Consider the following 23,105-nt stretch of genomic DNA (forward strand, 5'->3'; position numbering starts at 1 on the left):
TCATTTAGCTAATTCCTAGTTTTGAAATTCTTAGGCAGTAATTGGGAGAGTTGCTTTTCCATATCTTTCTTTTGCAGGTGAGTGTTCTGTAATGGATGGCCTTTCAAGATACAACCACATCCTTTTTGAGGCCTAGGCTGTGCTGCACAATGCGTACAAAGAATTTGTATGTGGATGTTACATTTCTTATAGAACTAGTCTGTAACTGTAAGGAAGCTATTAGCTCTTTCACCAGTAGCTACTTTTGGAATGTAGCTAAGTGGCTTTAGTTTTCTTAGGATACTTTTTACTGTTGGATTGTACCTGGCTCTGCAACCTCAAGTTTTTCTAAATGTCAGAGAGCTGCAGAAAACTCCCAGAGTTAGTTAGGACATTTGATGAGGAGGAAGGGGTCATGGAAGAGAAGTTGTAAAACAATTGTCTTATAGATATAATAAACTTACTCTTGCACTCATTTTGAATTTGATATGGATGCATATGGTTTCTGTTGGAGCTTCTTAATCAGGGACCAGAAATTCACAAGATGTGCAGAGATGGAAAAAACCCTGCAGGAGATCTTAGGACATATAGAAGATCAGATTTGCTAACGAGGCATGTTTTATAACAAATATTTTATGTATGTATATCTAGATATATTTACATACATTCCATCTCTCCACATACTGAAGATAATTCTAGTTGTATACTAGTGTTAACATTGTGTGCCAGCTCTGCTGGATGCAAAAGTAATGGTAATCTTTACTTAGTCTGCAGGATTTGGTTCTGTGTTTGAAACATGCCTGATTTCTGAGTGTGACGTCTAGTTTTGCTTTGTGTTTGTGTAACATCCTTGGAGAAGAATACTGTCCTTGCAATAGGAAGAAAAATATTGCAATGTGAGACAGAAGTTAATTACAGCAATTGAGCCACAAATAAAATGTGATTAGAGAAAGAAGTGGAGTACTTAAATACTAAAGGCAGAGTATTTACTGGGAACTTGCTCATTCTATAATCAGCATATTGATCGCAATTATAACAAGAAAGATACAGGCTTTTAGTGTTATTTTGCCTTAAATAGTGAATATGGTGATTTGCTTAAATTATGTCAGCCCGTTATATATCTCATGTTATATACAGGTTTAAAAGTTACTGTCATGTTTCAAAGCTTTATAACCTTTATTTAGATCATCTGTGTAAGCAGTTTGGTGAAAGCTGGTGGGGTTAGCAAACACAGGTTTCGACCTTTGTGTCACCATGTGTTCCACACCTGGGGCGGGAAGCGTGGTGCAGGGCTCTTTCCAGTTGTCAGTAAGAAAGGACCAACAACAAATATGTAACAGATAGCTGTTTTAATAAGATTGAAAAAGGAATATAGGTAGTGAGTGCTTTCAGATGCTGGGAACCCTGCTTTCATGCAGCATCAGACAAACCCCAGATGAATCTTCCCATGGCAAGCTGTGGCACACGGGTCCCATCTCTTGGGAGGTTCTGCTTCCCTCACCATACCATGGTACCTTTTATTTTGTGTGTAAAAAAAAAAAAAAACAAACCACCAAAAAAACCAAACCAACAAAAAACCCCAAACAAAAAAACCCAAACCACCACCACCACCAACAAAACCCTAACAAACCAAAATAAACCCATGTGCCTACTCTTGCCAGGTCAGAATGTTATCTCTGTCATAATGCCCACCAGTGGCACAACACAGGCCAGCACAGGGGTTCTAGCATTGTTCCTTGCAGCAGCTACTCAGGCTAACGTGGGCTTCTTGAGGCTGAAGTACAAGGCCTAATAGAGCAGCCATGGTTTGCCCAAGATCACTAACTCCTCAAACTCATTATCTTCAGCAAGGCTCCCAATACAGCATGTCAAAAAAGATGGTAGACACGTTAGTAGATTTCAGATGTGATGCGTTGACATAGTGATCCTAGCTCATCTTTATTAGGTAGCTGATGTGATAAATAGTAAAAGCCTATTTAAAACGCCACCAGGAACAAAACCAGGACTTTCTTTTAAATGTGTCTAGAGGTATCTTTAGTGTATTCATGATACGGAATAGCTCCAGATCCAGCTGCAAGGTAGAGGTAGTTTTGTGTAATATGAGAAAAAGCTGTAGGCAGCCACTGCATTTTTCATGCATAATGCTTTCTTCTGTAAGATGGAGGATCTTTGCTCTGAAATGCCCCTTCTTTGTACCTTTACTGAAGATAAGTTTTTTTTCTCTGAATGTGACAACTGCTGGGAGGTGGATGAGGGAGAAGATGCAATTGAAGTGTGTCCCATCTTCAATAAATAAGATAACCTCTAAATTAAAAAATGCAAGGAAGTCATTTGGCCTTCTGTTTTCCTCAGAGTTCTTTTAAAAAATGATAGTTTGTGCAATGAAAAAGGTAAGTATATACCATACTGAAACAAAATAATTTGCTGAGAAATTGTTTTTTTAGTTTGAATTTCCATAAACAGGTTAATTTCAGTTTTCACTTAACTCATTTAATAGTGACAAATACCCAAAGCTATTTCTTAAAATTTTACCTTTAAGTCGCATGAATGTATCTGAATATTTTATGGTAATAATTACATCAGAATCACCAGAGATGCTGAAAAAGCGCACTGGATTTCTGCATTAGCCAGAAACGCAGGAATTCTCTAAACTTTACTGTTTTTTTTTTTTTTCCCCCTAAAGGAAGAAGCCAGTGGGCCTTACAGGGGTTTTACAAAGGCTTGCTATTTAAGGGAATAAAATAGTAAAGCCCCTTTGCATAGACCATTAGGTATGAGTTTGAACCTTTGAAAGCTAAACCACAAAACAGAACACTGTATTCAGGTTTAGGAAGGCCACATCACTATCATGTGGTGGTTTTGCCTTTTTTCTTGGTTCTGTGGGTGCAAAGAAACCTGAACATGTAAATACTGTTGCTTATTATTCCTCGTCTTGCTTTTTGGTTCTCTTTCCTGTATGTGGAAAAGAGAGATTGAATTCAAACTCATTTGTTAGTAATTGTTTGAGAAGGAAGGTGACCTTCCAAAGACAGAAAAAAAAATTGAACTTAAAAGGAGAATTTACTTTTAGAAATTTTGACTAGTGGTGTTTTCTGTGGTCAGCTAGTTACACTAGTTACACCAAGTGTAATCACGCTTTTAGTATTTTTAGTGTCGTGGTCTAATCCTCCATATATTATTAAGTCCAGATAACTCAAGAATCCTCACTTCTGAGTGAATCATATTAACTTTGCAGGAGACCATGTTCATTCACCACTCATGTATAAAGTGACTGGTAATCCCTAAGGATAATGTATATAAAATTATGGAGTAAATGTGTAGATAATGTGTATTTTTACCTTTTGCAAGATAAAAAAAATAATTTTATAACCACAAAGTTTTTCATATGCTCATTTAGTGAGTTCAATGGATTATTATAGCTTAGCTCACACTAGCATGATCTGCGACTTTTTTTGCCCAGTAAACATAAGAATATGAGTGCATTCTGATTGATGTCTGCTTTCACTTTCTTTGTTTCTTGGGCCTTGCACTTCTAGAATAGCAGGTCACAGTTTTTAAGGTTACTGGTCCTTGTCCTTGTCAGCTTTTTGGATGAGATGCTGTGTTTTCTTCAGAAGGTGACTTTTGCTGGAAATGAAGAAGCCAATGAATTTATAAGTGCAATGAACATAGCAGTAGATGCTAATTACACTTACTACTTAAAACATTCATTTTTCTGTACTGGGATTGCTTAGGGATTTGAAAAAATGTGTACAGTTACAAGGAAAAAATGTGCTGGTATAAACTAGTGTATCTGTATATCTGTGCAGCTGTGTAAGGTGAGAAAATGTCTGAAGTGTGCAGAAGTTTCAGACAAATAAGGATCTTCAAATACTGTCACAGTCTTTTTGGTTGACTAAAAGGAAACACATTTGTATGAGTGAGTTGTGAAAAATCACTGAACAACTTAAAGGGAATAGTAATTTTTAAGTCAATTTAATGCCTGAAATAAAGTTTCCATATCACTCTAAGGAGTATTTGGGGGGAAATTCATTACGCGATAAAAATGGCATACTTATATGAAAGTATTTATGGATCTAGACCTTGAATAGTAATAACATAAATTTATTTTGGTTACATTAATTGACATATAATTTAATTTTTATATTTTAGGTTAGTTTAGTTTTTAGCACAAGCAGTTTTCTTTGCTAAAGTTGATTTGGAGGTATTGTAATTTAAGTATGAACCATTTTTAGAGATTTTGTATTTGAGAAAGCTTTCTCATTAAATTGGCCAGTAACTAGCCTTAGAATTTAACCTGTTTGGCAGAATTGCATTGGTTTTGCACCTCTCTTGAAAGACTTTTTGACCTGTGAAATAGATATTAGTAAGTAGCTCATCTTTCTCATTTATTTATTAATTTTTTTAAATTTTTTTTTATTTATTTCCTCTTTAGGGGGATTACTGAAGCTCGTTTTGTTTATGTCTTTGTTCTTGGCATAGTCTTCACTGGCACTAAAGATTTACTAAAGTCACAGGTTATTTCTGCAGACTCCAGCGTGAAGAGTACAGGATTATGGGAAGTATATAGTGGATTGGTTCTACTAGCAGCCCTTCTATTTAGACCTCACAATTTACCAGTCTTGGTGTTTTGTCTGCTGATACAGACAATGATGACAAAATATATCTGGAGACCTTTGAAATTTGATGCAGCACAGATTACTATCATGCACTATTGGTTTGGCCAAGCTTTCTTCTATTTTCAGGTAAGCTTGAATACTCTCCCCTACAGGGGTGGGAGGGGGGAATAGGTTTTGAAAGCAATATTGTCTGTTGTGAGTAAAATGCCAACTAAGTCTCAGAGTTGAAGAGTTTACTGAGTTGTCAGAAGGGTTTAGTTTTTAACTGTATTATTAAGGTTTTGTTTTCAGAATCAGGGAAAGATGCATACCTTGATAACTTATCCTCAATACAGATTTCCAAAAGTGTTAAAAGTATCGGATACCTGTACCAGGGGTGATTTTGGTCTGTTAGTGGGCCTCCTAAGTACTGTTCTGGTGATAATAAATTTAAAAATTTCAGCTGAGTTGATTAATGCCAGTAAAAACCTTTTTGTCCCTGATTCTTGAGGCTTACAAAACCTTTGGTAGCATCACAATAGGTCTACGTACAGTTTAAGATGGAAGGGAAGTTCTGTGACAAGGTAATGTCTCTTATGAGAATCATAGCTAATTGGCAATCTTATTATATCAAATGGTATCTTCTTTCCTGAGGAGCCTTACTAATTTCAGTAACATAGTTCTCTGCATTGCAAATAAGGTTGCAATTCTGCAAAAACTTTCATTAGCACTGAAGCTGGAGAAGTTCTTTCCACTTCTAATAATGTTAGAGACTTAGTGTAGCAGACTGTCTGTCGTGGTTTAACCCCAGCCAGCAACTAAGCACCACGCAGCTGCTCACTCACTCCCCGCCCCCCACCCCCCCACCCCAGTGGGATGGGGGAGAAAATCAGGAAAAGAAGTAAATCTCGTGGGTTGAGATAAGAATGTGTTAATAGAACAGAAAAGAAGAAACTAATAATGATAATGGTAACAGTATTGAAATGACAACAGCAATGATAAAAGGATTGGAACGTACAAATGATGCACAGTGCTATTGCTCACCACTCGCCGATCGACACCCAGTTAGTCCCCGAGCAGCGATTCCCCTGCCCCCACTCCCCCCAGTTCCTATACTAGATGTGACATCACATGGCATGGAATAACCCATTGGCCAGTTTGGGTCAGCTGCCCTGGCTGTGTCCTGTGCCAACTTCTTGTGCCCCTCCAGCTTTCTTGCTGGCTGGGCATGAGAAGCTGAAAAATCCTTGACTTTAGCCTAAACACTACTTAGCAACAACTGAAAACATCAGTGTGTTATCAACATTCTTTGCATACTGAACTCAAAACATAGCACCATACCAGCTACTAGGAAGACAATTAACTCTAACCCCTCTGAAACCAGGACACTGTCTTAAGAGGGCATGTGTTAAGTTGGAAATCAGGTTGTTTCTGGTTTAGGAGGATAGGCTTTCTGATTTGTTGCAAAATTTCAAGGTGAGACCTGTGTTGGCTTGACTTTTGAGGCATGACTGAGGATGTTAAAACTGTGGTCAAGCTTACGGTACTTACCTACTCAGTTGCTGATCCTGTTAGTACTGGCTGAGGATTGGCTTGACTTTGCTCTGAGAGTGCATGTAAGGATAGGGAATTGCTGATGAGGATAAGATCATCCTGATTCATCCCTTCCTACCCAGTTTTCCGGCTCAGAGGATGTAATGTTTTTTCGTTGAATGGCTTTTGCATGTCTTGAATGTTACTGTTCAGGCAGTCATCTCTGATTATGGCCTTCTGAGAGCAGCCCTTAGTTGGGTTGGCAAGAGGCTGAAGGCAGGGCCCTCTCAGTACTGAGGTACCAAGCAAAAGCAGCTGTCAGAAATTTAATGGTGGGTAGGCTGGCAAGAAAATCCTAATTATGGAGAAGGGACTAATAAAGAATGGTTTGAATGTTTTCATAAAGCACCCATTTGCACTGATGAATTCTTGGTACAGTTGGGTGAGAATTTCATAGAACCACCAAATCACAGGATAGTTGAGGCTGGAAGGCGCCTCTGGAGATCATTCAACCCAACCTCCCCTGTCCAATGGCAGGTCAACCAGATCAGGTTGGTCTGGACCGTATCCAGTCCATTTTTAAGTACCTGCAAGGATGAAGACTCTGCAGTCTCTCTGGGCAGTTGGTTCCAGTGCTTGACCACTCTAGCCAGTAAAAAAGCTTTTTCTGATGTTTAACAGAACTTCTTGTATTTCAGGTTGTGTGCATTGCTTTTCATCCTTTCGCTAGTCACTACTGAGTGACTGAGGTGGTCAGAGTCTGGCTATGTCTTCTTTACTCCCCCCCATCAGATATCTGTACACATTGTTATGATCCCTCTTGAGCTTTCTCATCTTGAGAGTAAACAGACCCAGCCCTTTCAGATAGATGTTTGTATGTCAGATGCTTTGTTCCTATCACCATCTTTGTGTCACTTCAGTGGATTTTGTCCAGTAGATCCATGTCTGTCTTGTGCTGGGGGGAGCCCAGAACTGGACCCAGGAGCCCAGGTGTGATCTCATCACTGCTTTGTAGAGGGACTAGAGCATCTCCCTCAACCAGCTAGTGATGCTCTCCCTAATGCAGTCCCAGGTACTCTTGTTCTTTGCACAAAGGGCAAATGGCTGGCTCACAGACAACATGGTGTCCACGAGGAACAACCTATGTCCTTCTCTACCAAGCTGCTTTCCATATGGTTAGCCCCCAGCCTGACCCAGGGCATGGGTTTATTCCTCCCCAAGTGCCAGATTTGACATTTCCCTTTGCAGAACATCATGAGTTTCCTGTCAGACCATTTCTTTAGCCTGTCGAAGTGCCCCTGAGTGGCAGCAGACCCATCTGCTGTATCAACCACTAGTCCCAGTTTTGTCCTGTGTGCAGACTTGCTGGGGGGGCACTCTGTCCCATCATCCAGGTCATTAATGAAGATGTCAAACAGTATTGGCCCCAGTGCCAAGTCCTGGGACTGATCCTTAATGACTGACCTCCAGGTGGACTTTGTGCTGCTGATCGCAACTGTGTGAGCCTGGTAGCTGGGCCGGTTTTTAGTCCACCTCATTGTCCGCTTTTGTAGCTTGGACTGCATCAGTTTGCCTGTGAGGATGTTATGGGAGACGCTGTTAAAAGCCTCCTTATGAGGTGAAAGTGCATTAGATACATACAGGCCATGTATCTCTGGCCAATATGGTATGATGGAATAGAAAGTAAGGACTTCCTGAAATAATATCTTTGCTGTGGAATTGTAATTGGGCAGGTTAAATTTTGTGTCTTCTCTGATCTGAGTGCTGCAAAAAATTGGGGAATAACTTTTCTGGAAGAATTTCCATGAACTTTGGAAAATGTGTTTAGCTGCTTCAGAAATAAGCTATCAGAGGCTATCAAGAGCATGATACCTCCTTTCATTTGACAATGCTATGCCAAAGGTTTTTTTCTATACCAATAAAAATGTATTTGTTCAAGACCAGTAAAAGCTAACAGATCTAATAGCACGTGTTGGGTTTTTTTAGTGGTTTTATACTGGTGTTAGTGGGAACATAGAAATGTGTTTTAAGATTTTTCTTTTTAATAACTTATATTTTGCACTTTCAACTACCCTTGCAATTGAGGAGTTTTTTGGTTTTTAGAAGACTGGAAGAAGTGATTTCCATTTTAATTGGCCGCACATTGTGCTGTTGGATATCCTGCATTTTCAGGGCATCCACCTGGGCCCCATCACCCCGCTGGCAATTCTGATATTTCTTCTAGATGTGTTTCCTTTGGAAATAATAACTTCCAAAAAGATACAGATTTCAGCAAACTTGAGGATATTTTAAAAATTAGCTCTGACAAGGGAGTCTCTTGCACATAGAAATGCTGCTGAGTCACAGCATCCAAAGCTCAGGGAGGAGAAGTTCTCCATTGCTTCATTGTGAGCCAGATTGCTTGACTGGTCATCTCCTGTCACTCTAAGATCTGGAGAATGAAGGGTGATAGTTACTTATCAAAATTTCTGGTCGAAACAGACCAAAGCTTTTTTTCCCTCATGTTGTTTCCTATGCTGTTTATTACCAAGTCCAAGATACAAAGTAGAGTAGATCCAGATAAAGAGCTGCCTTTTTTTGTCCCATCACATGTCTGTAAACTTCAGCTTTGAAGAGATTCTTCTGAATTTAGCAACGGCTTAGAAAAAATTTTGACAAATTCTTTCTTTAGCATAGGGCCTCTTAAAAAATGTATCAATTTCAGAAGAACTTGCCAACAGTATTTTGCAAATTTTTTTGGCTGTCTACTTGGAAAAACAAGGTGTGCGCCTGTTCAGCATGCCCAAGGCAGAATAAAATGACATTAATTGTAATAGAACAGGAGAGAGTTTAGAAAGAACAGTTTTGATTGTGGCCTATTTCTCTATTTTCTCTATTTATCTCTGTTTCTTTATTTTTTTCTATTTTCAAAACATCCTAGAGATGTTTCAAAAATAGAGAAATCAATTCTGATAAGGGAAAAAGTGCTTTTAAGAGTCAAGACAGATAGAATTTTTTTCCGCCCCCCACTCCTTAGAGAGCAAGTTTTTCGTTCTCTTTTAAAAATGTTGTAAGTACGTTTACATTAGATGCCCTTTCTAGGATGGAGATTAAGAGTTTGACCAAAATATCACTCTTCAGATGTTAGCTTTGTTGTTTTACTCTCTGATGAAAAAATTGTTCTGCAGGTATGGAAGAGAACAAATTGAATCATACAAGGCTAAGAGGGGTTTTGGTTTCCCTTCTCAGTTAAAGCAATTATCTGATGTGCAAAATATTAGTGTAGAGAAGTAGAATGGTTGAGCTGATAGCTCATAAAATTACAGAGGCTACAAAGGTCCCTCAAAATCTAATTAATGTTCTCTCTTCAATTGCTAAACTTCTCCCAATTTGTTCTGAGAACAGATTTTCCTGTCTGGGACTGTAGATCCCAGGATGGAAGAAACTTCTTCCAGAAATTATGTTTAATTTCATGCTCTTTGTATGTAGGTTTCCTCAGTATGTAGCATTCTGATCTGCACTAGCAAGGAAAATTAAAAAATCTGCCAACCTACAACCCCCACTTCTTCATTAATTATTTTTCTTGGATATATTTAAGTTTCTCCTTCCCTTTCCTTTGAGTTCAGAGTCTAGAGCACAAATGACTTGTTGTAAGGGAAAAACTGCTCAGTTTGTGTAGCTTAAAATCAGGATTGAAGTGTTTTGTTAGTGACACGTAATTAACTGGCAATCATACATTAATGGCACTTAATTAACTGGCAGTCACTGAACTATAGATGTAAGTTCCATACCAGGTATACAACAGTTGACCACTCACCAATTTCTGTGCCATTTTGTACACCTGATTTGAAAAAGATCTAGCCCCCACCCCTACACTGGGACTCCCCTCTCCCAAACACACAGAAGTTTACCTCCCCTTCAGGTGTGTTAGAAACACTCTCTTCTCATGGCAATGCGGGTTCCCCTGTTTACTCACACCTTTTGTGACAGATGCAGGCACTCAATCTTTAAGTGTTTATGTATATCTCGAGTACCATAGGCAAGTGACCTCAGGAGAAGCCATAGATGATTTTGTGTGGTTATGTACACTTTCCAGCTCTTCCTTACCTGAGTGATGGAAGGTGGAACTCTGAAAGTACCCGTACTTTTCATGATGTAGCTTTTGTTTAGTAACAGATTTTAATTGTCTGAATAACCCATTTAATCTTTTTCCTTTACCTTGTGGGAAAAACAAGGTCTTTGCCTGGTGACAGCTTTCAGATCCCCTTGTTACTTCCAATGTCTTCCAGTGAAGGTACACCATTCTTAATAAGTGCAGGTGTCCCAGATTTAGCAACTACCTGTCTTTGCCATGACTATCAACATTGAGGTCACATTTTGGCTGACTTAGGGAAGGGTTGTATTTCAGACAGTATGTGACATTTATTCTTAAATACTGAATAAGCATTAAGGAAGTACAACTGGGCTGTTTCTGCTGGAGAAGTCCATCAATTTCTCAACTTCAATATTGACCCCTGTTCAGCCTACCTTGGTACCAGCTAGTCACTTGTTTGCTACCTCTGGAATGAGCAATATATATGCTTCAATGCTAGGGGAGAGATGTGAAGGAAGCTCAACTGTATTATTAGGCATGATGTGCACTGCTGGCAGAGATGTAAATGTGTTCCCTGACTTACTTTCCTCAAGTTTTGTGGTTACAAGAGCTACCACTATTAAACTGGGTGGATTCAGAGTGGTGCTAGGTTTTTAATTTCTAGGCAGGCATAAAGATCTAATGTAGCATACAAAAATAATAGCAGGTTTATGGTTGAAATACAGACTTTGAAAAACACTGAAATTTGTTGTTGGTGTAGATCAGATTGGATACTAAATTTAAACCATGCTAGCTAAATGAGGCAGGAGAAGAGGAATATAAACTAAATATAAAACTCTTTCATCTGGAAATAGGAGTGAGATTTGGAGAACTACTTTTTGCACAGGTCCTGGTGTGATTATAAGGAGAATGAGACTTCTTACCCTCTTGCCTACCAAGATTTAATAAAGGCTCAGCAACATGGGCATGTAATGACAAAAGCAGTAACTCTGTCTCGCTAAGTGTGGAATGTAAGTGATGGCCTTTTGAATATGTTAGTGAGTAAAAATAGCCTTGTTCAGGATAGCATATTTAATGAATGAGGCAGTGTTCTTTTGAAAAAAATTTCCTTAAAGACTTTATGGAAGCATAGCTGTGAAAATCCGAAGTGTACAGAGTAAGCAAGGTTCATAGGAACAGATACTATTTTTCATTATTCAGTTGGTATAGTTGATAAAAGTGTAGGGGGGAAATTAAGTGCCTGGGTGTGGAAGCTAATATTTTGATCTTAAGTAGAAGCAGAAGAAAAACCAAATTAAGTATGGGTTGAAAACAAATGCCTTGAGCTTACACTTGGTTTTGCATTCTGTACTTTATCTGTGCCAGGGCCCTGAGCGCATCTCCTGTCTAGGAGTTTAGTTTAGCAGAACTCAAGGTTATCTCCTTCACTGAGAGGAGCTGTTGGGAGAAAACTGTATTATTAGGCACGGCCTTAGGAAGAAAGGCCTGGCCCTCCTTTCTTTTGGGAGCTGCTTTTAATCTGATGCTTTACTGCCTGTGCTGTGTCACAGCTCTGTAAGCAGGTATGTCTCTTCCTGTCTCGTACCTTCTTGATCCTGATCTGGACCTAGACCTGGTGACTGGGCTTCCTGGCGAATCTTGGACCTGCCTTGTCACTGCGGACTTGCTGTGTGATCCCTGGGCTGCGTCTGGCCCTAATCACTGTCTCTGGATCCAGGCCTGACCTGGACATGCCACTGAGCATTCCCAGTCCTCCTGACTTACTGCTCTCACTTGCCTTGTTTTCATGCTCATTTCCCAGCTTACCTTCCCTTGCAGAACCAGCTGGCCCTTGCTGCTCTCTGACAATGTGTACCAAGAAGGCAAATTTATTAAACAGTTGTAACTTACATGGGAAGACTACACATTAACTCATTTTTCCAGCCCTTCAGCAAGATTTTTGTGAATAGCAAGCAGTGGAAAATGTTGCTCACACAGGCTGAACAGTCTTTATGCTTGGAGGTTTTCAGAGCTTGGCTGGGTAAAATCCTCTGTTATTTATGTGAAGCTGGGTGAAACTACATAGGTTTTTTTTAGTCTTGTTTTAGTAGTTAGCATCTTTGCTTTATTTATTGCTTTGTGTAAACCAATGAGGAGAAGCAAAGTTAAAAATACTCCAGTGTTGTCAAACAGATATGAAATTAATACATTTAGTCAGAACACTACTTATTTGTTAGGATATTATTGCAAGCTTGAGAACCTCTTATTGAATTTTTCAACAAGCTTGAATGATTGATTGTTTTCTCCTAAGCTCTGAGTTGTCCACATCTCATAACTTATCAGTCATTTCCCAGAAGTATACTATATCATTGCTACTTGCCCTTCAGATGTGGCAAGAATGGAAATAAGTATCTTACTTGTTTTTCTTAACTATAGCAGCTCCTAAAAAAATTATGCTGCTGTAAATATTTCTTAAAACATTTTAGTTACATTGAATGAAAACTCATAAATGAACAAAAATTCCATGTATTTATTTATTGGTCTTTTGGTTTTTTGTTCCCATCCTTAGAGCAGTCTATCTGCAGAAGAGCAGAAAGAAAATACAGTCTCAAAACCTTTAAGACTGGTTTATACTTTCTGGTATTTTTTATCACTGGAGGAGAACAGAATAGGTTTGTAAATTTTCAGAGTCATTTATATCTGATTCATCTTGCCTTTAGGTAGAGAGATGGACTGAGTGACATTTTAAAGTGGCTTATGGCTTTTTCTTGTTATGATTTAAAAGCATTGTAGGATAATTTATGTTGGAGGGGACCTCAAAGGCCCACAGTTCAACCCCATTCTCAGAGCAGTATCAGCTGTGAGTTCAGACCAAGTTGCTCAGGGTCTTGAAACCTCCGAAGACGGAGACAGCAGAACCTTTCTGACCAACCTTTTCCAATGACTTTATTTTTTCACCTTAAATTATTTGCTTCAAATAATTAAAGTAAATTCCTCATTCTATGCTTGTTTATAGAATTCCAGTTACTAGAAAGGCATACAATTGTGTGAAGGGCTCAGTGGAAGTGCAGTAACAGTCTGCTGTGTTAAACCAGTCGTTAAACAAGCCGGAAGCATGTCAGTTTTGTCTTGCACTTCTGTACTTCTCAGGCCAGCAAGACTCATTGAGATACTGCAGGTAATAGCTCATATTCAGTGAGTGATGTGGTATCTGAAAATTTTTCAGAAAAATTATTGCAGCTTTGAAGAGGGGTTTAGATTGTTTTCATTACTGTCTATGGAGGGATTCTCCTCTGTTACTGTAGCAAATATGCTGGGTAGTTTCTCTAGCCAGTGTTCTTATATTTGTGCTTTGTTGATCTCATGACGGATTATCATGGAATGCTTTTATGCAATAGTGCATTGTCTTCTGTCACTTTCTACCCTTACCGCAATAAGCTATTGCACTGTTTGAAATACTTGGGCGATACTTTAAAATAAAACCAAACACTCTGAATTGTCAGTTATTTATGTATTGTGTGAAGTATTAGAAGTCATAAGTTACTAAAATTCAGTTCAAATATATTAATTAGTCTTGGAGAAAGATATCTAATGTGAAGAAAAAATGCTTCCTACTGCTCAGCAGGGCTCTTCCAGTAGTAGCTGTGGAGCCATCCATGAGGCTCAGCAGATTCCTAGTGAGAGTAGGGTGTTTGGACACTTAACATCCTGTGTGGTTGGAGTTGTAAGTGTGTGGATCCAAATGTGTGCATCCTTGCTCTCTTTGTTCTACAGCTGCATCGCTTTAAACAAAGTCAAAGATTGGTGGAGTGAGCCCTGTGTGAAAGGAACCACAGGGAGTTGGGGAGAAGGTGGGAAGCAGTGTTCCTTCCTCCTGTTTCCTTCTGCCCTCACTACCTTCCAGAGGACAGCAGACCTTTTTGCCCTGTTGTACAGGACCAGTGACGTGCACTCCCAGGTGCTGCATTTATTCTTGCTCCTTCTCACATGCAGTGGGATGAGGAGTGGCCCTGAGGTGCCAAGAATCGACCATGTGTATGTGCAGGTGGAGCAGTGTGAAGAGACCTTTCAGCTCTTCATGAGATAGAGCAGGATTGCCTGATGTCTCAGCTTTTCTACTCTGTGCGCATCATACAGAGAAGGAGGGGAGAGAAAATAAATAGATGTGATGGGGAAAAGACCTGTTGCTGTGGGCAGGGATTGTGGGAAAAGAGAGCAGGTTCTCTCCCTACCTGTCCCTGTCAAACTTTTGCTTGTTGAGGAGCAGCACCTTGCCCTGCTCTCCAAGTGCTGCACCTGACCCATCTGTTCTTGCCATGTCCTCAGTCTGTAACCCTTAAACCTGAGGAGCCTTGTTTTACAGCTTTCTTTTCCAGTCTCATCTTACAGGCTCTAGGGCACCTATAGTCTTTTTCTTTAGCTGCTCATCATTAGTTATTCTTTGCTCTGCTTCTGTCACTGCTGAACATTATGCTAAATGCATAACAATAACTTATTACACTGGTGCAGCGTAAGAGTAATTTACTACAGTGGTGCATGGTGAAGGTCAAAAGGAGGAATACTGACGGTCATAAGTCAAGATTTTTCTCCTGTATGATGTCTTGGTAAAATCCATACCTTACTGCCCTCTTACAGATTCAGACTCCCCTTACATTCTGGGGATATCTTCATGGTAGGATTCATGGGAGATAATGAGCTCTGAATGGTTCTGTCAACAAGGATGGCTTTTTTTTTCTTTAGATTTTAGAGCTGTTTCAGGAACAGGGTTTTTGCTGTCCCCAGTGCCTAGTTACTTATGTATGTGAAAATACAACCTATTTTTCGTGCTTCCCTGTGTGCTCTGGATTTTGTAAGCAACCCAGACATGTATTTGATGATGGCTCTTCTTTGCTGGGGTAACTTGCGGTTCAAGAAGACTGCTGTCACTAAGGTGAGAGGAGATCAGGTTGGAGGGAAAGGAGTAGCTGCCATTCCTCGTATGCTCTGAGGCTGTCGGTGGTGACAGCCCTTACATTTGGATTGCTCGCTGTAGGGAGGAAAGAAGAATTTGATGACTGTTAGAATACCAGTGCTGTAGAAACCAATCAGCTTCTCCAGGTATTGTAAGAATATCCACTAGCTTTTGCACTAATTTGAGGAAACCTATGTGACGTGCCAAGCTAATCACAGTGTGTGTTTGCTGCTTTAGATGTTTGAGTAAAGTTAATACTTGGGCATTTCCAGTGGAAAATACTTCCTTGAATTTTATATTATCACTCGTTATTTAGTGGTCTTAGTCACTGAAAAAGAAAACTAGATAAAACATAGAAGTCTTTGACAGCTCTTGATACTTTCACTGCTGTGTGTTCCTTGTGGTTTTCTCTTTCTAGGCTTTAAATGCCTTTTATTGATGATTCAGGCTATCTAGGCTGACTTATGGTCTATTTCAATGCAATCTATTGTGGTATAGAGACGTGGGAAGCGGAAACATCTCTGAATTTGCCTGTCTTAATCTGGTTACATGCAACAACTTGTGTTGTGGGCCAGGCAGGTGGGCGTTGTAGTGTTCTACTACAGCTCTAAATTAGCGCCCTGTTGTCTCTATGGACAAGAAGTATTTATTTCTTGGTGTAATTTAAGGCAACAGGCCTAAAATCTTGGGTTTGAACCATGTATGATGAAAAATGCATTTTTTTCATTATTGTGACTGAAATCAGCAACTATAGCTGCTTGCTTTAAACTCTTTTTGATGTAATGTATTAAACAGGCTTGTTAATTTGCAGACAAAATAAGACAAGCAAAAGATCATGCTGTTCATGCCTTCATTAGTCTGTAAATCCTAAATAGAAGCTCTTGTTTGGTAAGCTGCTTTATTGAAATTCCGATGTAAAGAATATGGCTGTACTGTAAAGTGGCTTAAAGAGTAATTTCTTCAATGGGTGCAATAATTAATATTATTCTAATGTATTCTAAATGTTTCTTTGGAGATATTTTAATCTTTACTTTTTTATTCCTATTTTCAGGGGAATTCAAATGGCATTGCTACTGTGGATGTTTCAGCAGGTTTTGTGGGACTAGAAAGCTATGTGGAGATACCAGCTATCTTCCTTACAGCATTTGCAACATATGCAGGACCTTTGCTTTGGGCCATTCATCTGCTGTGCTACTTGAGTTCTGAAGTTAGCAGGTAATCATGTTTTGAACTAAAGTAATGCTCCTCTATGTGCTGCAGATATAAATACTATCCATATAGTGTATACCTTTTCAAACAAATAGTTTTGTTCACATAATTTTTTTCCACGGAAGTTAGTTTTCTATTAAGAAAATGCATGTTCTTTTTTTGGTATGAGTTTGTATCACCTCACTCTTCCAGTTTCATTTTCTCTGGAGAAGTTTTGCACTGGGAATATATGTGTATGTCTTACTAATTTTTTTTTTCTTAATGAGTTCTCAGTTTGCTGTGCTAAATTACTTAAGATTTTATTACTTTCCGTTGTAACAGCATGTGCTGCAGAAAAACATTCTTCTTGAAACCTATTAAGTAGGACATCTGAGAAGCACTTCTTAAAGTAATAGAATAGAATTCAGACTTAACTAACTTGCTGTTCTTTGAATGTCTGTCCTTGTTTTGCATAGTGGCATACAACATTTTATAAATAAAACAGATTTATTTTATTGTATGTTACTGGTTATTGCAGTCATTTGTAACTAAAATATTGGTACTTTTGGGTGTCTTGTGTAGCGGATGGATTAACGTAAAATGAGTTAGTGCGTTTGGAATTTTAAGAAAACAGTTGGAAAATGCTTATGTAATGTTGAGTGTGCATGTAAAATCCAATTGGACTCTCTAATATTGCATTTAGCTCATCATCCGGGGCATTCAAACTGAGAGATGCAGTATGTTAAAATAGAGAGAAGCGTTGTAAATTCCGTATCGTATAATATTAGTGCACAGATACAAAAACTTGATATATTTTCACAGAAATAACATTTGACAGTGACTAAATTCTTACCATCCCAGAGTCTTTTCTCTGTTATCATGGAATATAAATGTAATTTATTTTTTTTTTTTTAAAAACGGGGAGCAAAATGTTACAGCAGGCTTGGCAGGTAGGATTTTAGACAGTATGTAGTTTATCACAACTCTTTGCCTTACACATTGTCATCCTCTGTAAACCTCTGACTTCCCTTTATCTACAGAGTGTCATCAGGTCCCATCTTGTCAGTGCTTTTTGTTTTCTGGCTTCTCTTCTCGTTTCACTTATTTGTTTTGGGCTATACCTACACTGTGAACTTGTGTTGGCACGTGTGTGCTCATCAAAGGTGTAAGGAGATGGGATCCCCAGATGACCAAGCTGTGTAGGCTAGCGGAGGTTTCTGAACCAGGAAGGACCTGTTCTAACAGGCTAAATTCCTGCACAGTCATTTTGTCCATTGCGCTGTATTAACAGGCACCTTTAGCAGGCCGATTTATTATTCACCTTATTCACTGATTTGCCTGTCTGCCATATTGCTCTCTAAAGATGTCTAGCTCTCTACTTTATAATGCACTCCTTAGTGTAGATTGAGACTCAGTGTAGAACATAACTTCTTAGTCTAAGGCCAGCTACCTTGAAGTCATCTTTGGTCTTACTGATACTGTCAAAGTACTGGTCTTTATGTATAATGCCTCTGAAAACCAGCCTTTTCTGTGTTCATTCTGATATTTTTTTGCTTCAGGAGAAGTAGATATAGAATACACTAATTATTGATGTCTGGATTTGTATAACCACAGAAACCTCTTTCTTGAATTTTCCTTAGTACCTGGTGTCTTCACACCACACTCAGTTTTAACTCTGTGTTTCTAATGCTCCTCAGCTTAGCTTTAGTTACTGCTTTGCTCCTTCAGTACATCTTCCCAGTATCCAAGCTCTTTAAGTTTTCTCCGTTCTTTCAGCTCTCCTTAAAAAGAGTTACCATGTACATATAAAAAGCCCTACCTCTTGTCTTCTAGTACATGTGACCCATGACCCTGGGTATTACTTACCTTCTATTAATCTACTGGTTTTCCCAATTCCTTTATACCTCTGTGATGCTTTGTTTAAAATAGTGCTAGATGGCTTCACTGGTCACATCCATGTTCTTGTGTTGTTGTGGTTTTTTAGCAGTCCCACTTTCCATTCTTCATTATTATACTGTAGGTGCTTTGGAACTGGAGCTTTTTGCTTGTGCTTGGAGGACTCCAAGCACAGTGGAGTAAACCACCTCAGTGCCATTGTCTGGGGAGGGAGAGGGAAAGAAAAAGAGCTCCTGTAATGTTTTTAAAGAGCTGAAGTTTTAATGTTGTTTAAACCCTAGACTGCAGACTGTGATGAACACTAACATACAATGAAGAGAAAATGATACCATATAGCATGTTTTTTGAAAGCTCTTCTAACAAAATAATAAAAAACTTTCAGTAACAAAATCTTTGAGAACCTATACTTGTTTAGTATTGTTTCAAATAATGTGCCTCTGTAGTAGTGTTGGTTGTTGTTCTGATGTTTTCTTGGTTGAATTTTTGCAGATTAAAAGCTCAGCTAGTAGTGTTGCCAGGTACAGTGCTGGTTTAAACTGCTCTCAAGTGGGTAGCTGTGACCTGTAATACCCACATCACTTATGTAAGTAGATTCCATCAAGCAGCTTGTGTGTGTGGCCATTTTAAGGTTCATTTGGGTCAACTGGTAAGGTTGTTTATTCTACGAAACAGTACATAATTCTGGCCTGGAATCTCTGTAGCTGCTGGGACTTGTTTAAATTGGTATGTTATGGTGCTTGGAACTTGGTCTGTATGCTTTTTATTTTACTCTTGTGTTTTGCTGTTGCTGGCCAAATGATTGTTTCATTACTTTGTCGTTATTCCTTGGAGCCAAATCTGAAACTGCAGAAGGCAGAAGTTCAGCTGCTTCATGTGTTTTCTTAAATGTATGGGAGACTGACCTTTTAAAAAAACTGCTGGATGCTTTAGAATGTTCTTTATAAAGGCTTCTTATTAACTGTTTTATAAGCAATATGCCTTGGTTAGTGAAATTCAAAGCCTTTCCTTTTTTTATGTGGTCCTGAGTGCAAGATGAAGGTCCTTTCCCCACTTCCTCCAGATAGGAAGGTCTAAAAGAATCCAACAGCCCTGGTTTTTTTGGAGTATGTTGAGTGGGTCCTGTTAGATTGCCACAGGATGTTGTCAGGATTCCTGACACATCCTGGTACAGTCTTAGCTGAATGGATGTGCCCAGAACTGCTTAGCAGTGCCATTCGCAGCAAAGTCCCTAGCATCCTGCAGCCTGTTTAGAGCTGTTGCATCTGAGGAAGTTGACCTCGACAGGGAGGCCTGACTTCAGTGCTAACTATCTTTGTTTATTCCAGCCACTTAGCAGAGCCCATGTAATTTATAGCTGCATCAGTTGGGCTGGCTTACCAGAGCTTCCTGCTGGAGTTCTTAGAAGCTGAGCTCCACTGAGGCATCACTTCCTAGGGGCAAGTACACATGCATACCCTTCCCTCTCTCTGCACTTTGCATTTATGAAATCACAGAATACTTGAGTCTGGAGTCCAACCCTCCTGTCCAAAGGAGGGTCAACTAGAGCAGGTTCCTCAGGGCCATATCTAGTTGGTTTTTTAGTATCTCCAAGGATGGACTCTCCAGGGTCTCCTTAGGCAACCTGTTCCCGTGTATGACAACCCTTGCAGTAAAACAGTTGTTTTCTGATGTTTAAGGGGAGTTTGTTGTATTTCAGTTTGTGTCCATTGCCTTTCATCCTTTCACTGGGCACCACTGAAAAGAGTCTGGGTACAACTTCCTTACTTCTGCCCATCACATATTTATGAACATTGGTGAGATCCCTGCTGAGCCTTCTCTACTCAAGGCTAAACAATCCCAGCTGCCTCAGCCTCTCATTTTATGTCAGATGCTTCAATCACTTCATAATTTTTGTGACCTTTCAGTTGACTTGCTCTAGTACATCCATGTCTGTCTTGTACTGGGGAGCTCAGAACTGGATCCAGAACCCCAGATTTGATCTCAGCACTGCTCAGCAGAAAGGAAAGATCACCTTTTTAATCACTAGCTCTACTTTTCCCACTACAGCCCTGGGTTGCCTCAAGGGAACATTGCTTGCTCACATTCAACTTGTTGTGCACCAGGAACAACCTATGTCCTTTTCTGCCAAGCTGTTTTCCAGATGGTCAGCCCCAAGCCTGTCCTGGCGCATGGGTTTATTCTTCCCCAGGTGCAGGATTTGGCATCTCCCTTTGTTAAACATTGCGAGTTTCTTGTCAGCCCATTTCTTGAGCCTGTCAAGATGCCTCTGAGTGGCAGCAGACCCATCTACTGTATCAACCACTCCTCCCAGTTTTGTATTGTGTGCAGATGTGCTGAGGGGGCACTCTATGCTGTTGTCCAGGTCATTAATGAAGATGTTAAAGAAGTATCAGCCCCAGTGTCAAGCCCTGGGGTTGATCACTAGGGACTGGCCTCCAGGTGGACTTTGTGCTGCTGATCACAACCCTGTGAGCCCGGCATCTGAGCACTTCTCAGTCCTCCCCACTGTCCACGTTCCTAGCAGACAGTTCCTCCCGGACTGCATCCGTTTACCTGTGAGGATGTTATGGGAGACAGTGTTAAAAGCCTCTTTGTGAGGTGAAGGTGCATTAGATACATATAGCCCATGTATCTTTGGCTGGTATGGGAAAAGGGAATAGAAGATAAGGAGGTTTTGAAATAACACATTTGCAGTGGAAATGTAGCTGGAACTCCTTAAACAATTTGCTTCCATCTGATCAAGAATGTGGAACTATAAAATATTCTCCCCATATGGAAAGGTAGATATTTTTCTAAAATAATTAAGTGGCATGTGATAGACAGTAACATGGATATTACTGCCGCTTTTAGTCCTTCAGGGTCTCCTAAAGAAACTTGGCAGCTTAAATATGATGGGATTTTCACAGACAGAAATAGTAAGAAGTACTCTTTGGCTTCGGTTTCCATGGAAACTGTGCAATAACTCTTGAAACTATTTTTGAGACAGGGCATACTGATTAAACTGACGCCTGAACTTAACCAAGTATTCTGTGTGTGATTTGCATAAATTCCAGAGAGCACCTGATTCATGTAAAGGGTAGTTTTTACAGTAAGCGCTCTATTGCTCTGATCTGAAGTAGAACTTTGGATTTTGGGATCCTTATGACTAGGAAAGGGGCCATGTTGTTGGATAGTCTGACCTATATTGTGTGACATCACTGTGCAGTACACTCCAGATGGCTTCAGTTTTCAAGCTCCTCCCCAAACAAAATTGTTATGTGGGTGACGTTCACAGTGTTGTGTAATTACCACTCTTCAGCTAGGCATTGTGATAGTTTTCAGATTACTTCCACATTGGAAACTGTGTTTTAATAGGTTTAATGAGTAATGTATCAGGGTGAACTGGTGGATGTTTCCTAGCATTAGAAGGTTGCATACTTATTGGCTTTTCTTCCTTAGTGATCAAAAGTTATAACAGTGCTTTTATGTTAGCAGATGGATTTCAGGTATTGAAAATGGAAGTTATGGCCAACAGGAGGGTGTTATAGTTGCAAAACTTTTAATGTTATGCCATGACTTTGTCAATGTAGAATGCCGGCACAGCAAACTTAAGTTTTGCTGTGAATTCTTTTATAATGCTGATCTAAACAGAATTAGGAAGGCATGCTAGCTAAAGGAATTTCAGCAGTTAACATCAGCTTTTGCCATCTTCAACCTAATGTGTTTGATTCATTGAGTCCCCCATTCACAACCCATGTTAATACATTAATCCTTTTTCCTTCTGACATAAACTGCACATGCAGTGAGTGTTTCAATATACCTTTTTTTTTTTTTTGAGTCCCAGGTAGAAAGTGCAGCCCTCCTTAACGACAAAGGAACAATCCGAACATTTTTCTCTGAACCCTTCAGTATTTTACATAAATAGTTTTTAATTTTTATGGTTTCACTCCATTCTCTCTTCCTTAGGTTAATTAAAGCTGAAAAAATGTTTGCAACTAAAAATATACTGCTGCTGTGCTCTCTAGAATGCTAATACCTGTTATCTATTGTGTTTGCCAGCAGTCCTGTTCTCTAAATAAAAAAATTAATAAAATGCATAGAAGAAGGTATCTACTTGTTCATTGATGTGCATGGAAATCTGGAATTGATTTTATAAAATTGGAATGGGGTTTTACTGCCACAAGCTGAAAGAGTATTTTACTCACTTAGGTATCTCCTGACATGTTGTCATTGCAGTGATGGCTGGAGATTTCTTTTAGACATCATTAGTGCTCTGTGATGGATACCTCTTCATTCATTCCTTTGCTATGCTGGTGAGACACTGACTATGAGGTTTCCTTCAGGCAGCCATGGCTCTTATTATTGAAAAGTATTTTCTTAGTAGTGAAAAGTGATCCAGCAAAATAGGGTTGCCTGCAGTTGCCTCTATGTTATAAAAAAAATGACAAGTTGTTTCAAAGCCATTTGCAAAATAAATGTCATCGTCTTGTTCCATGGACCAGCTATGCAGCTGTGTTTTAGGAGCTGAAACACTTTCTATGTAGATGTTAAGGAAAGTTCTGTCCACAGAATTTATAAATACATAGATGTGGGGTGGGGCAGGGTTTTTTTGCTTTGTGTAGATAGAAGTAAGCATCTGAACAGATTTGGATTATGATCTAATTTTTGGTAGTTGGCATATGTAACATGAGGTTTGTTTTGTAGTAATGACTGATTGAAAACCTGTGGTCCAGTGTGCTAGCTACTGCCCAAATGCATTGTAGAGTTGGCCACACAGCTTTTAAGTGGTCTTATTGATGCTGTGTAATGCCATTGCTATGAGATTTTTCTCACTGACAGAACTGCTGGCTTAGGTAGAGACCACTTTAAGTAAGCATGTCAGATATGCTTTTTAATTTTTAAGTGGTCTATCACTTTTCCTTTGTGGGTA

At 39.4% G+C, this 23,105-nt stretch overlaps 1 protein-coding gene across 10 annotated transcripts in view; it reads left to right on the forward strand.

The window, feature by feature from the left end:
- PIGG (phosphatidylinositol glycan anchor biosynthesis class G (EMM blood group)) overlaps positions 1–23,105 on the forward strand; it is a 101,101-nt gene that overhangs the window by 44,904 nt on the left and 33,092 nt on the right. For 3 of the 10 annotated variants that reach the window (XM_069777004.1, XM_069777008.1, XM_069777013.1), the window contains 2 exons: positions 4,415–4,724; positions 16,164–16,327. The exons of 1 other annotated variant lie outside the window; for it this stretch is intronic. In XM_069777004.1, the coding sequence (XP_069633105.1) occupies positions 4,415–4,724; positions 16,164–16,327 (474 nt within the window). Of the gene's footprint in view, positions 1–77; positions 2,870–4,414; positions 4,725–12,730; positions 12,834–16,163; positions 16,328–18,685; positions 18,968–23,105 lie in introns of those variants that run through there. 6 more of the 10 variants (XR_011323337.1, XR_011323338.1, XM_069777007.1 and 3 more) reach the window with 5 other exon arrangements.

The sequence above is a fragment of the Haliaeetus albicilla genome, chromosome Z (genome assembly GCF_947461875.1).
Source record: "Haliaeetus albicilla chromosome Z, bHalAlb1.1, whole genome shotgun sequence".
NCBI classification, from domain to species: domain Eukaryota; kingdom Metazoa; phylum Chordata; class Aves; order Accipitriformes; family Accipitridae; genus Haliaeetus; species Haliaeetus albicilla.